This window comes from Artibeus jamaicensis, unplaced genomic scaffold, assembly GCF_021234435.1.
Source record: "Artibeus jamaicensis isolate MK-2021 breed Jamaican fruit bat unplaced genomic scaffold, CSHL_Jam_final contig_1028, whole genome shotgun sequence".
Lineage (NCBI taxonomy): Eukaryota > Metazoa > Chordata > Mammalia > Chiroptera > Phyllostomidae > Artibeus > Artibeus jamaicensis.
In genome coordinates, this window is record NW_026521201.1 from 3,530,536 (window position 1) to 3,545,454 (window position 14,919).

At 47.6% G+C, this 14,919-nt stretch overlaps 1 protein-coding gene across 1 annotated transcript; it reads left to right on the forward strand.

Annotated features, from left to right (window-relative positions):
- Positions 1-1,792: 1,792 nt before the first annotated feature.
- On the forward strand, positions 1,793-13,929 carry FGF6 (fibroblast growth factor 6). Its single transcript, XM_037152887.2, has 3 exons — positions 1,793-2,138; positions 3,120-3,223; positions 13,753-13,929. The coding sequence occupies exons 1-3, from the start codon at positions 1,793-1,795 to the stop codon at positions 13,927-13,929; spliced, it is 627 nt and encodes a 208-aa protein (XP_037008782.1).
- Positions 13,930-14,919: the final 990 nt, after the last annotated feature.

A 14,919-nucleotide genomic window follows, 5' to 3' on the forward strand; every position in this document is an offset into this window, starting at 1 on the left:
TTTGTGTTTGCATTATTCACAACTCTCCTAGTTTACATTGGAGATGCTTGCTTGCTTTCTGTTTATTTATTTATTCATTCATTTATTTATAATTTTCCCAATAAAGGCCTGCATGATGTGCTCAATTTGTGCCCACGAGGTAGGTGCCAGTCTTTCCTTGTGGTGGAAAATAGTGATGCTGGTGATGAGAAGGCTGGAATAAGGCAATGACTGTGACAGAGAGGGGAAAGATGCTGGGGGTCCCAACAGTGAGAATGACACTAAGCAGCGGTACATATATCCCTCCCTGCTTTCTACTCAGTCTATCAGCTGAAAGTAATGGCAGAAGATGTCTAGGCTCCAAGGGATCTGAGAGAACATACCAAGAGCAAAACTGAAATATGTGGCTTGACAAGAATTCTAACCAAAGCATCACTGTACATGCACTAGGCACAGAGATGGAAGGCAGGTAGAAGCCACAGACTGAAGGCTTGAGACCCAAGCCAGAGCAGAAGACTTAGAATCAGTGAGGAGAAAATGGTGTCTCAGAGGAGTCCCTGAGCAGTGGGACACATCCGTGGAGCTCTCTCAAGCTGCCTGAAGCCTCCAGCCTGTGGACATGGACAAATCATTTTGTGCTATTGAAATTATCCCTTGATGTATTCTTGGCATGTAAAGAGCTCAGCAGTCTCTGGGGGCCAGCCAAGAAACCTAATTTCTACTACAGACAATCATACAGAGCTTAAAACCATAGGCTTTCAACTAAGGCCAACTTCACATTCTGGGTTTGCCACTTATTAGCTATATAGTAGCTCAGACAAGTCATTTAAGCTCTCTATGCTTGAGTTTTCTTGTCTGTAAAATGGGAATAGTATCAACCAGATGCCAAGGATGAGCTCAGGTAGGAAACTGGTCAGTGGGCTATGTCAAGGGCCAAAGACAACTTCTACTCCATTGGCTGGGTGAATGCCACAGCCAGCACAGTGAGCAGAAGCCAGACCCTAGCCTCCCTCCCTCTGTCACCCTAATGCTCCTTGGCTAGCCCCACCCTCTACTGCCCAATCTCTGTCCTCTCCTGTAAAAGAGTTCAGACTTGCAGTGTCTCCTGAGCTTCTCTTGTCATCAACCTTGAGCTCTTTCCACGAAAAGGTCTCTGGGGTAACTCAGGCTCTGGTCGTCACCTGCCACCTAGCCTTCCTCTGTCCCTGTCTTTACCCTTTGCCCTCTAAATAAGGAAGCCAGTGCTACCAGGCCAAGAATTTCTGCCCAATTTGGGTCCTGGGCAGCCTCTCGCCTCCCTCTTTCTCTGGGCCCCCTGCCAATTCCTCCCTCCCTCAGAGATGCTCCCTGCTCACTTCATTCCTGCCTCATAGTTGGAATGACAGTGGCTCCCAGAATCCCTGAGGCGTGGGGAGGGTGATGGGGGTCTGGGGAAGCAGCCAGCTCAGGAGCAGGTTAATGTTACAGCCCTGGGTAAGTGAGCTGGGCCAGCTGACGTCAGGGTGATGATGGGTGCAGGGGAGGGCCAGGCTGCTGAACTATAAAGATAGGTCAAATCAAATATAATCAACTTGGGACAGAGACAGCGGGTGAACTAGACAACGTCCCCAAGCCATGGTCCCTACCAGCTACGGCTCAGCCTGGGTCCCTCTGCTCCCAACCCAAGTGCCCGAGGCAGGCTTTGGTTTTATGTCAGCAGCCTTCATCTGCCTTCCAAAAATAAGCCCCTGCCGCCATGCCGAGGGGAGAAAAACAAGAAGGGCGGTATTTTTAGGGCCATTAATTCTGACCACGTGCCTGAGAGGCAAGGTGGATGGCCCTGGGACAGAGGCTGTTCATCACTATGTCCCGGGGAGCAGGACGTCTTCAGGGCACGCTGCAGGCTCTCATCTTCCTGGGCGTCCTAGTGGGCATGGTGGTGCCCTCACCTGCAGGCACCCACGCCAACAGCACGCTGCTGGACTCAAGGGGCTGGGGCACCCTGCTGTCCAGGTCCCGAGCTGGGCTAGCTGGAGACATTGCCGGGGTGAATTGGGAAAGTGGCTATTTGGTGGGGATCAAGCGGCAGCGAAGGCTCTACTGCAACGTGGGCATCGGCTTTCACCTCCAGGTGCCCCCCGACGGCCGGATCAGCGGGACCCACGAAGAGAACCCCTACAGTGAGTGCCAGATGCAGCCAGTTGGGAAGCTGGGGGCTTGAGCTCACGCAGGGTTAAAAGATGAAAGGGCGTTGCTCAGATGTGTGGGGTCCTGTTATAAAGAGGAGAGAAATGCTTTTCTCCACTGGGATGCTCTTAACAGAGCCACCCCTCCCAGAATCACTTCGACCCTGCCTAGGTGCAGTCTCAACACACCGAGGCCCAAGCATCCTAGTGTGCTTTCCCAATCACCCCATGGAGGCCCTGTGGCACTCATTACTTCAGAATTACAGGGCCATCTGTGACCATATAGGACCACCGGGAACCATCACCCTGGGAGGCTGTAAGGCAAGGATGGGAGAACGGGTGAGGATACTTGGACAGAATTAGATACAAGCTTATTTTTATTTAGCTTTCCCTTTGCGAAGGAAAAGCAAGTGGTTTGCATGGTTTCCAGCTGAAGTGTACCCTTCTTTCTATTTCAGCCTGCCCCCCGTCCCCAGGTCTGTGTCCCACAAGGTGATGGGTTGCTGCATAGATATAGGTTCTCCCATCCAAGAGGGGATTGGTGGGGGCTGCAGGATCCAAGCAAACCATCAGCCTCTGCTGATGTATTTGCAAGATTAGATGGGCTGAGATTTGCTGAAACAGGAGAGTACACATTTTCCACAAAACTAATCAGAATTCATTTTTTTACCCAACTCAAGTAATCAAGTCAGTGAAAGCCCAGATTCAAAGCTAATCTTAAGTCAACACTTAAGTGTCCACTATGATGTCAGAACATTCCCTTGCAGAACTGGATTATTGACAGTCCAGGGGCAGGACCTGCTGAGTGCAGCTGCTAAATTTCCCACAGTTCGAGATCAGTGATGGAGGGGTTGGAAGGTCTGATTTTCTAGGTGCAGGGGGATGGTTTAGCTGCCTTGCAGGGTCACCATTAAATTGATGGCTCACTCTGATTTACATGAGCCTTAGGTAACATAGCCACCATTTCCTTGTCAGGCCTGCTGGAGATTTCCACAGTGGATCGAGGTGTGGTGAGTCTCTTTGGAGTGAAAAGCGCCCTCTTCGTTGCCATGAACAGTAAAGGAAGATTGTACACAACGGTGAGTTCATCAGGCCAGGGGAACTCCAGGTTGTACAAGGCCTACAGCTTACACAACTGAAGAAAATAACACAAAATCTTAAGCATAGGAATGAAAATTTGAAAAGAAGGGGCTGTGAAAGGAGCTGGTGCAGATGCAGGGCCTTGGAGCTCCAGCTTCCTAAGCTTCGCAGTACACAGGCCCCTGTGTTGGACTGTGTTTCCTATCCTACCTGCCAGGCCTTTGTAATTAATCAGGAACCATAGCTCAGAGGGCTGTTGGGTCTGAGGAAAACCTGCATTCTGGCAGGCAGCTGTCATCCAGGCTGTGGTAGGTTTGATTCCCTGGGCTGGAGAGGCCCACAGAAGCAAACCTGTTCTGTGCTATTCTCCACCACTCACCCTCTGAGAGGCCCAAGAGCAGCAGGAGGAGGAGAAATGGAGGCTCCTTTCCTCCCCTTCATCAGGGGGTGGAAATATCACTGCAAGGGTTTGTTTTCTACTACTTGATGCTGGAGACTGGAAGCATCCTCCCTTTAGAACCTCCTCCCTACCACACATCACCCCTGCCAGGTTTACCTCATGGACTTCTGAGCACATTGACCAAAACCTCTGCACCCTCTGGCCCCTGCATCCCACAGTCTGGCCAATTCCAAAATACAGCCTTGGAAAGCATCCATCTGGTGTTGAAAAAACTGAGTTCTTCTGACAGAAATAAGAAGGCTAAAAAGGAAGACCTCTGGGCAATCAGCAAGGAATACCAGAGTTATTTATGGGAAGGGTGTGGAGGGCTGCTCTACCTCTCCTTGGAGACAGACCGAGAGTCAGGAAGTGACCAGAGAGATCTGGGATTGGTGCCGGCTTCTAGGAAGACTATCCCAACAGAAGAGGTCTGTTAAATACTTGAATGGGGTGCCTAGGTGGTCTCTGCCCTTGAACTTGAGCACTAAGGCCTCTCAGTCTGGGCAGATTTACATGCAGACAGGGCATGGATAGAATTCAGTGGGTCTCTGAAATGAGACAGTAATAGAGGTTCCGCAGGGCAGGAGGTGTAACGTGGGTCTCAGTCTCTACACCAAATGCACTTCTGCTGCGGACCTTGGATGTATTACCTGCAGGGCCCTGAAGCAGGTCCACATACAGCCATGACTAACACAAGAGCTTGGAGACCTGGCCTCTCGACTGTGAAGTGAAGATGAAGGTCAACTGTGCCTTCCAGGGGTTTTGGGAGATAATTCTCAGAAAGCAGCAGTCTGCAGGTCACCCTACAAATAGTAGGTGCTCAGTATGAGGTAGCTATTCATATTATCTGAGGAGGGTGAGGCATCCTGCCATGAGGCTGTGCACCCCTCTTTCCTGGAGATGAGACAGTGGGAGAACGTTTGCATTCACATCACCATGGTAACTTGTTAAAAGTATAGATTTTCAGGGACCTCCCTCAGAGATGCTTATCCACAGGGCTATGCCAGGGACCTGGAAATCAGCTTGCTTGTTTTCATTTTTCAAGTTCCTCAGGTGTTTATGAGGCACAGGTAGGCCTGGGGACCACCAGGCTCTATAGCCTCTGCCCTGCCCAAGGGTTAGCCCAGCCCTGGGAGCTGGAGGGCTAGGGGATGAGACACAGAACGGAATTCTCAGACACTCTCTGCAACTCTCTGCAAAGGTGACGAAGAGGACAGGAGGCAGCAGCTAGGACCCACCTAGGTTTTAGTGGAGTTGATGCCCTCTCTGCAGAGTGAGTCATCCCTAACAGCCCCTCTCTCCAGCCTACATGGATGCCTGGGATCCCTGGCTGGAGGGCCGGCATCTGGGAGTGTTAACTATGGGACTGTATGCAGGACTCGGCAGGTAAATCTCCTGGACAGAAGCATTCGTTACAGCTACCCTTATCCTTGCCATCTTTGTTCACAAGCTATTTAGTATTTCTCCTTACCCAGCAAGGAATTTACCTATGAGGCAAGGAAAGGGCACAAATATAGAGTGTATTTATCGACTTCCCACTTTAAGTCTGTGGTCCTGGTAGGAGAAGCCAGAGGAGGCTGGGAACATGAGATGTAACCATCACAGGTAGTGCTACAAAGGGGAAGGCACTCAAGTAACCTAGGGAAGGGTTGCTCTTTGAAGTGCGGGCCAACTCCTAAGGGAGGAGACACCTGGGCCCTCGTGCCCAGGCAAATGGCATCAAAAGGGACTGAGCAGGGCTCCCTAAATGAACAGAGTGTAGGAAGGAGGAGGGCTTTCCTGAGAAAAGACCACTCACTCTTTTCACCCAGCTTTACCCGCACACCTCAGGAGCATTTGGTTCAGGAGCACCTTCTCCAAGTGCGGAGAGTCTCCTCCCTGGAGCCCAGGAGCAGGCGAGAGTGAGCTGGACAGGGGAGTCGTGGAGTTGAGCCCTAAGCCTGGGAACCTGATGCTTTGTGTGGCCAGGCACCAGATGATCAACCCCTCCTGGCAACGGCTTTGTGAGGCCCATTGTTATCACAGTCTAAAAAAACAATTGCCAACTGATCCTGGGAGCCAGGAAGACTCCTGCTGGGTGATGATTTCATTCACACTATTTCCCTTTAAGCCCTCAGAGCTGCCTCATACCGCTTTGGCTCAGCTGCTACTGCTGCTAAATGGGACTTCTGATGGGCGGAGGGGCACTGTGCTGGACAGGGCACAGGGGACAGCCCCTGATGGGAGAAAGAGTGCCAAGAAAGCCCACCTGCAGAAACGTGGCCTCCCACATGTCTCACCTCTGAGAAAGAGGGGTGCAGAGCTTCACGGCAGGTGCCTCGCCCTCCTCAGACAGTATGAATAGCTACCCTGTACTGGGCACCTACTGGCTGCGTGCAGACCTGCCTCAGGGCCTGGCAGGTAAAGCAGGTGAGGCTCATAGCAGAAGGCACTTAGTGTACAGACTGGGATCCATGTTCAAATAAGCCAGAAATCAGTGAATTCCAATCTCTTTTTTAAAATTAAAAAAAAAAAATCAAGGATCTCGACCTGACAGTGGTTCTTCAGAATCCTTTGGCTGAAAACAAAATGCTTTCAATGAAAGAATGTCCAGCTTAAGAAAAGATCTTGTAAGAGTTTATTTGATCCAAACTGAGGACAATTGCTGGGAAGCAAACTCTTAATGAATTGAGAAAAAGCTCAGAAAATTGGAGCTTTGCAGCTTATTTTATACATTAGAATCAAAGAAGGAGATGTGGGGTTACATGAAACCCACTGGTGGTAGATAGAGCGTGGGAGGAAGCAAAGTGAGGAAATCTCTGGGCTGGATAAAGAGTGAAACAGAGACACGCACTTCTTTTACATTGGTGGCTCCAGGGTGGTTAACATTCACAGCACACGGAGACGGTATTGGGGGAATGAGAGGACACTGAGGGGCTCTGTGGCCTCCTGCTCTAGTGTGGTGGGTGTGACCTGGGGGGTCTGGAAAAGGGGGTTACTCTGACATTTCCAAAGTATGTCATGTTAGATGCAAAAGGACAATAGGCAGGCTCACTTTAGGGGAAGACTGACCTTCGTCAAGGAAGCCACAGGCCTAGGATGTGACTACCCACCAGACTCATTGTCAGTTAGGAATTTTTGTGTTCAGACCGTCCTGTGTGGTGATTTTCCGTCTCTTAGTTTGTAAGGCTCACCACACAGGCCTCTCCTGAGCTTGCTGGGTTCAGTATGTGGCTCCTTTTTCATCCACAATACACGGTGACAAAGAGGTACTAAAAATTCAGTTATGTTTTTAAGTGATTTTTTACTAATTTTTAAAAATTTTTATTTAGTTATTTTTCTAGTACAGTTTTTTTGTCTATTTCTCCTATCCCAGCCCCCCCACCCCATGCTCCCCACCTCCCTCCCATTTCCTCCCCCCCAGTCCTCATCCCTGTGTCCTTCATACTTGTTCCTCCAAATCCCTCCCCTTTTTCCCCCTTAAATTCCCTTCCCTCTCCCCTCTGGTCACTGTCCCCTTGTTCTCTATTTCAGTGTTTTACTAATTATGACTGTGTCTACATATTTATAGCCATAGTAGTATGACAATGTACATAAAGAGGTGTTTGGGAGTTACCTGGGGGAGGGGAGGACTAAGCCTTTTCCTCAGTCAGTTCGCAGTTTGCTTCTCTCCTCTGGCAGAGAATAGGATTCCCAAGGGGACGGGGCAAAGGGCGCCTGTAGCCTGTGAGCCACAGCAAAGGGCCTGGAGAGCCCTGCAGACAAGTCTCCCCCAGGGCTCTGCCTGACATGAAGAGCGACCAGGAATGAGGACGATGTGCCTGGTGAAAACATTTCAAACACTTCTAAGTTGTCCGTGCAGAAAGGGGGGTTAGCGAATACAGACCTCGTCGGGGCCAGGAGATGCTGTGTCTTCTTTTCTGCGAAGGACTGGAAAAGAAGCAGTCAGATGCTACAGGAGAAACCTTAGGACAGGGGTTTTCTTGTTGTTGTTTTTTTTCCTCACTGCCCACCTCCATGCGCACACACAACCAGGAGTAATAGGAACAGGCGGCCAGAGGCAGCAGCAGAAGGAAGAAGTGTAAAGACAAGAAGAACACACCGCCATCAGTTCGGGTGGCTCGCTCTGCCTAAAGGTACGAGATGGCTGTCTGGTCCACCTGGACCTGGAGGGGCAATTCTGGCAGAGGAAACTCCTGCTGAAATGCCCACACATCTACCCCTCTGTAAAGGGCCTTCTTCATAGTGAGAGCTAGATGCTTTAGAGTTTGATTAGACCTACATGGAGTGTAAGACATTGCCACACTGGGGCTTGAGTCCCAGCAGGCCCAGGAAATGTGATCCGGTGGAATTATTTTCATTTGTTCAAGTAATAATATATGGTGGCCACTTTTATTATCACAGCATTTACTTGGTGCTAGAGCTTTTCTCACCAGAGCTAAGGAGCCAACATTCCAGAGCCATGAGAACTCAGAGCTGAGGGATATGGTGGGAATGAATTAAGGGGCTGGGTCACCATGCCAGCTTGAGCATCAGTCTGGGCAGCAGGAAAATCCTACTGGCTTGAAGCATCAGCTGCCTCAAAGAGAGTCTAGGGAGGTTGTCTTGGCGTCCTGCCACAGGCAGGTAGCCACCTGAACCCGGAGCACTCGGCCAGGGAGGGGGGGGGGGGGGGGGGGGTGAGGGTGAGAGGTGCGGTGGCAGGGGTGAGGGGATGCTGAAAGGAGCAGGCAAGGGAAAGAAAGAGAGGGCTTCTAAAGTAAACATCATCTATTTCCCCTTTTCAGTTTGGATTTGTACAGAATTTGGGGAAAGGCTAGGACTATAAGATAAGCTAGGTAAAAGGGACCAAATTTAAAAAAAAAAACCAAGAAACTGTTTTAAAAGGGAGGAGAATTTGCATAATCAAAATCTGATGAGCAGAGAACAAAATGAAATATATAAACCACCATCATGGGTGCCTACACAAATATGTTTCATGAGACCCAGACAGTAAGGAAAACCTGGATTCTTACATCGGACACATTCTAGAATGGAGGAGTGGGCAAATGCCCTCAGACTTCTTGCCAAAATGGCTCAATTCCTCCTCGTCCCACTCCTCTTCTCCCACCCTCTGCCTCAATATTTGATTCCCTCTTTGGAGCTTGCAGCCCACACATGAAACCTCTCCCCAAACACCATCCAGATTGGAAATGAATTCTCCTGGGAATCACCAGGCAGTTACTTTCCAGGGACATACACAGTTAGAACAGAGGGGACAGTGCCGGGTGGCAACAGGCCATGACTGGACTAAGAGGAGACTGTCAGGTTCTGACACCATTTCCTCCATTGCCTGGCCCATCTGCTACCCGAGTTCCTTTCCTTTCTGAGTGAGCTACCTGTGTGGCTAGGTCACACATATTCACAGTCTGGGGGGAAACAAGTGCAAAAGGTGCCATGGAAACGGTCTCATTCTCACTGTTGTCCTAAAACCACCTACTGCCTCCCCAGAGACAGCCACCATTACCAGATTCTTGGGCGCCACTCCAGGGAGAGCCCAGTCCCAATGTGCGTGTGCACACTGGGGTCATTTTTTTAATCACACAAACAGGAACATCCTATACACACTGCTTGAAACTTTGTTTCTTCATTTAACAATATATCTTTCAGCCCTGGGTGGTATAGCTCAGTGGATTGAGCATGGGCCTGTGAAGAAAAGCGTCGCCGGTACAGTTCCCAGTCAGGGCACATGCCTGGGTTGCAGGCCAGGTCCCAGCAGAGGACTCATGAGAGGCAACCATACATTGATATTTCTCTCCCTCTCTGCTTCCCTTCCCCTCTAAAGATAAATAAATAAAATCTTTTTAAAAAAAGTTTAAACAATATATCTTTCAGACCATTTCAATTCAGTGCACAAGGAGGTTTCTCATTTCCTCATGGCTTATGGTATTCCACTATGTGGATTTACTATCACTGAGTTAGCCACTCCCTCCTGATGGACACTTAGGTGGCTTTCAGTCTTTCGCTATCATAAAAAAGCTGCAGTAACTTCTGTGCATGCTGGGAGTGTACCAGTAAGACCAATTTCTAGAAGCAGAAGTACTAATCAAAGCCCAAATCATTTTTTATTCTGATACTGTCAAATTGCCTTTTACAGAGTTTATAACAATTTAGGCACCAGTGGACATTAAATGAGAATCCCTAGTCTCTACACCCTCACCAGTGAGAGTATGTTATCAAATATCATTCTCTTTGTAATCTGACAGTTCAAAATGTGGCCTCACATTTTTATGTGATTTATATTTCTCTTATTAGGCATATTTTCTTATGTTTAAATTCTACTTGTATTTCCTTTCTGTGAATTGTCTGCTCATTAAAATCCATTTTTCAGTGAGTTAAGGGTTCTGAATATAGTAACAAAATGTCCTCTTTGCAATATATTGCAAAATATATGACAAAATGTAATGCACTGAAAATATTTTATCCAGTTTGTTATTGATATTTTTATTTTATTTAAGTTTTTAAAAAATTTTTCAAGCAGAGTCAATTTTATTTATTTTTTAAAATGTCTTTTAGGATTCTTCTTAGAAATTCAGAATACATTTAATATTGTAAATGAGCAAGCCAGATAAAGGTAATTTAACCCATTAAAGAGGTGAATACAGTATTTTTGTTTTAATGCAGAACACAAATCTAGGATATCACTTCTGTTTTTTGTGTGTTATAAAATAAATGTCAACAAACTATTTGTAAACAGCTCACCATCTATCATGCCTCTTCTCAGATAACATCCTTCTTCAATTCACTCTCTATGGCCACCTGGGAAGTGGGGAAAGCCAGGACTGGGAGACACAAGGAAGAACAAGTTGGTGTGAACAGGAAGTGGCAAAACAGCTGTAATGATCTGTTGGTCATGACACTTGGCCAAGGGACTCCCAGCTCCTGCTGGAAGCTGTTAGTGGCTTTTAGTTTTGTGTATGTGTGTGTGTTCTGCTTAGAAAGATCTTCTTGACTTTTAAAACAATTTTGGTGGGGGGGGTTTAAGTTTCTCTCTTTTACAAATAAATCTTTGCTTCTTTTGGAACTTATTCTGATATAACAAACGAACTCATATATCTAACTATTATTATTATTATTATTTATTATTACAAACACGATATTTTCACCACTTATCTGAAATACCACTTTTATCTTTAGATTCACTTTTATTTAAATTCAGTTCAGATCCATATTTATTTTATATTCATGAACATTTGAACTCACTTTTTCTTTTTAAATATTTTATTTATTTATTTTTAAAGAGAGGGGAAGGGAAGGAGAAAGCGAGGGAGAGAAACATCAATGTGTGGTTGCCTCTCTTGCACCCCCTACTAGGGGCCCGACCTGGCCCACAACCCAGGCTGGGAATTGAACCAGCGACCCTTTGGTTCACAGGCCAGCACTCAGTCCACTGAGCCACACCAGCCAGGGCGATCTGCACCAGACTTTTAAAGTCTTTTGATATTTAACTTTATTTCTTTTGATATTTAACTTTTATAATCAGTCCCTAGTGTATTTCCTCCTATTGCTTTGCCCATCAGTAGTCTTAGATCCTGTGACTAACTCTATGCTCCAGGATAGGTAAAGAAGCCACGGTCCAGAGAGGCCCTGAGGGCAGTGCCGGAGCCAGCCTCAGCCCCTGTTTATCCTGGCACTGTGCCCCTTCCGCAGGCTCCCTGCCTGCCGGTCATCCTGGCAGTAATTACACAGCTTACAAGCTAAGTTGTCCAATAACCCACAGCAAGTTTTTCAGGCATGGTGATGCAGGGTAAGGCAAAGTCTTTTAGGACTTTTAATGTAAACTAGTTCATGTCATGTAATGTAAACTGGAAAAGCATAATTATATTAATAACAACTATTTTTTATTTTACTATGTGCCAAGGCATTATATCAAAAACTTTCCATGCATTATCTCAATTAATGCTTACTCCAATTCTATGGCATAATTATTCTGGTTGCTCTCACTTTACAGATGAGGAAACTGAGGTTTAGGAAGTTAATCTGTGCAAGTGCACATAGCTTAGTAAGAGATGAACCATCAAAGCTATGGTACAAATATGCTCTTTACTTACTTTGATTTGCTTATTTGCCTTGCCATTGGGATATTCCTCCCTTCACTCATTCCACAAACACTTACTGAGTACCCGTAAGGAGACCTTGTGGAAACTCCTTAGATGGTATCAAGGAGCCATGTGATGGTGGCAGGTGAGGGCTTTCACATTTGTCTCAAGCAAGTTAACGTAACATGAAAGTGTTTTGTAAACTAGGGGCATGAGAGGGGAAAGGTGAAGGGCAGGAGGAGGGAGTGCCCCATGTGTTCCCACAGACCACGCCACCCCCTAGCTCACTCCCATCCTGCATCAAAACAGCCATCCACCCCCGTGAGGTACCTGTACGTTTCAATGCTGTCCCTTTAATTAAGCCACCATTCATTCAGCATCACGTACTCAACAAAACACAATTCTTGTCTTAAGGAACTTGGAGTCTATTGTGAAAGAAAATCTGTCCATAAGGATAACACACTGTTCTACATGCTGCCTAAGAGGAGAACTCAGAGGGCTGAGGGAGTCTGGGAGCCCTGGTGAGCAAGTGCATCCCCTGCATTCATGCAGGAAGAGGCCCTCCTCCATCACCCTCTGCCAGGGGTCAGAAAGCTGTACCTCCTTTGAAGTACAGTTCCTTTAGAGAAGGTCAGCGGACTCTTCTGGCACAACCAGTCAGCCTTTGAGTGTTTTTTTTTTTTAATAGCTGGTAGCCCCAGTTAGCTGAAAGGAGTCAGAAATTATACTCTACCTCGTTCTCTCTGTTTTTTTTTTTAAGATTTATTTATTTATTTTTAGAGAGGAAGGGAAGGAGAGAAGGAAAGAAATATCAATGTATGGTTGCCTCTCATGAGTCCCCTTCTGGGAAATGGCTTGCAACCCAGGCATGTGCCCTGACTGGGAATCAAACCGCGATCGTGTGGCTCGCAGGCCCGTGCTCAATCCACTGAGTGCGGCTCTTTCTCTGTTTTATTCTCTATTTTTTAAAGATTAGATCCCAGGTCTCCTGGTTCCCACCTTGCTTTCTTCCTCCAGATGGAGCTCCTTCTTATCAAAAGCACAGAAATTCTTCCAGCCTCCCTCAGGACAAGGACCAGGCAGGCTTGGGGAGCAAAGGGCTCTCTTCTAGTAACAAAGGAGGGTTTGGGTGATTTGTTGGAGTTGAACTTGTTGATGTGTGACAGAAAGTCTAGCATTCATTTTCTCAACAGGTGGTCCACCCCCAGTCCTCTACCAAATTAACCACTTATCACTGACTCCAGACTCCATGGCACCACCATTCACACAGGGAACCAGGTTTTTTCCCCTATAAAAATCACTGCTCCTCACCAACTCTGTTCCTGCACTTCCCTGGAGAACTATGAAGGTCTAGGAGACACAGGGCATCTCCTGGGCTCTAAGTCAAAATGCCTCTTTAAGGGATAGCGGAATTGGGACATGAGGTGGAAAGGGTGCTGAGCAAACACAAGTGGGAAGACGGAGTTACCATATTCAACAGAGAGCACCAGAAAGGACCTAGGAAGTCATCTGTCTGGACCCCTCCACTAGCCACCTCATAGTCTGCAGAAAAGGGAACTGAGGCTAAGAGGGGAGGAGCCTGCTCAGGGTCACACACCTAGGAAGTGGAAAAGCCACTAACTAGACCCCTGCGCTCTGTCTCAATCTTGCTCCACTAAACTACCACTCACAGTAGACTTGGGAAACAGCCCATTGTATCCTCTTCTGGTCCTTCTGTGAGTTGAATAAATTATGGACTAAGTGTTTAGTAGAAAGTACCCTGAACTGTAAGAGAGGAGACTCACACTGTGTGACATAGATGCTCCACCTATGGCCCTGGGCCTTAGTTTCCTCCTTGGACAGGAGGGAAGGTGAGAAAGGAACGTGAGAGTTCTGATGTCCTTTCCTGGTTCGGCCTTTCCCGATTCTGTTCACCTAGGATGGCTACATCTCACATGGTGGTCTTTGCCAAGGGGTGGGGAGGGCGCCTGGTAGAGGGGCCTGCTGTCCTCATATATAACTGATTCTCTGCCATTTGTCCACTCTTTCACAGCCCAGCTTCCAAGAGGAATGCAAGTTCAGAGAAACCCTCCTGCCCAACAATTACAACGCCTATGAGTCAGACCTATACCGAGGGACCTACATTGCACTGAGCAAACATGGACGGGTAAAGAGAGGCAGCAAGGTATCCCCAATCATGACTGTCACTCACTTCCTTCCCAGGATATAAGGACCCTGAAAGAAGGCTCACAGGTTGAAAGTGACTTTTTTTTGTATTGGAATTTTGCACAAGTGAACAATTCTCCTTACTCCCCATGACTCCTGAGTCAGGTCTCTCTTGGGCTTGGGGAGACCTGAGTTGGTTCCTTGGCCACTAGACCCCATGGCATGTAACCCACCCAAGCAAGGGGTTGCAGCCAACATTCTAGAGTGGCATTGGAGCCCATGCTCTGACCTCACCTGAGGAAAGAAGGTGCAGGTGACATTTACAGAATATGACCTTGTGCACAGGAAAAGGCTAGGGTGGAAATGTGTGTGTGTTGATGTACATCCATACATCTTTGTATGTATTGTCAGAGCAAAGGTGTTTCAGAACATCAGGTTTCTTTCTTTCAAGATCATCACTGCAGGCATCTGCCTGCAAGAATGTCATTCATCAAACCTGCAGGACTGATGTGTATTCCCACTCTGCCTCTTTCCAATCATCTTTCCATCCAGAAGCCCCTATCTGCACAGGTTTCATGTGTTGTAGGGAGCAGCAGAGAGGCAGGGTAAGCAGGAGTAAGATTTACCTGCAAACCAGAAAGAAAATGAGCAGGCACTCCACTCTTCCTGCCCATGAGGGCTCTGGGGACACTGGGACACATTGTCAGGGCAGATGAGGGAGAAGGGACCCCTTCTTGGAGGAAAGGGGTACAGCAGCTTCTTAGGCAGTTGCAGAAGGCTGCTGAGAGCAGTGGAAGGGACTGGACGTTCTATGGGGAGCCTTTCTGTCCAAAGGATCCAGTGCTGTGTGGCTCCAAAAACAAGAGGGGCCAGGCTGCCTGCCCATAGCTTTTCCTCACTGTGAACCAGGTCTTATTTTAACCTCAGATGACAAGGATCCTAATAATGGCAACCTTTTTGGCAAGGGGTGAGGGGCTGCGAAATAGAGCATGAAGGAAGTAGGGAGGCTTTGGACTCCAGTTGATAATTCCTCTCCAACTACATCCAGGAAACT

Coding starts and splice junctions, on each gene's coding strand:
- FGF6 (XM_037152887.2), top strand. CDS start 1,793: ATGGCCCTGGGACAGAGGCTGTTCATCACTATGTCCCGGGGAGCAGGA. Junction 2,139..3,119: donor CCACGAAGAGAACCCCTACA/GTGAGTGCCAGA, acceptor TTTCCTTGTCAG/GCCTGCTGGAGATTTCCACA. Junction 3,224..13,752: donor AAGGAAGATTGTACACAACG/GTGAGTTCATCA, acceptor ACTCTTTCACAG/CCCAGCTTCCAAGAGGAATG.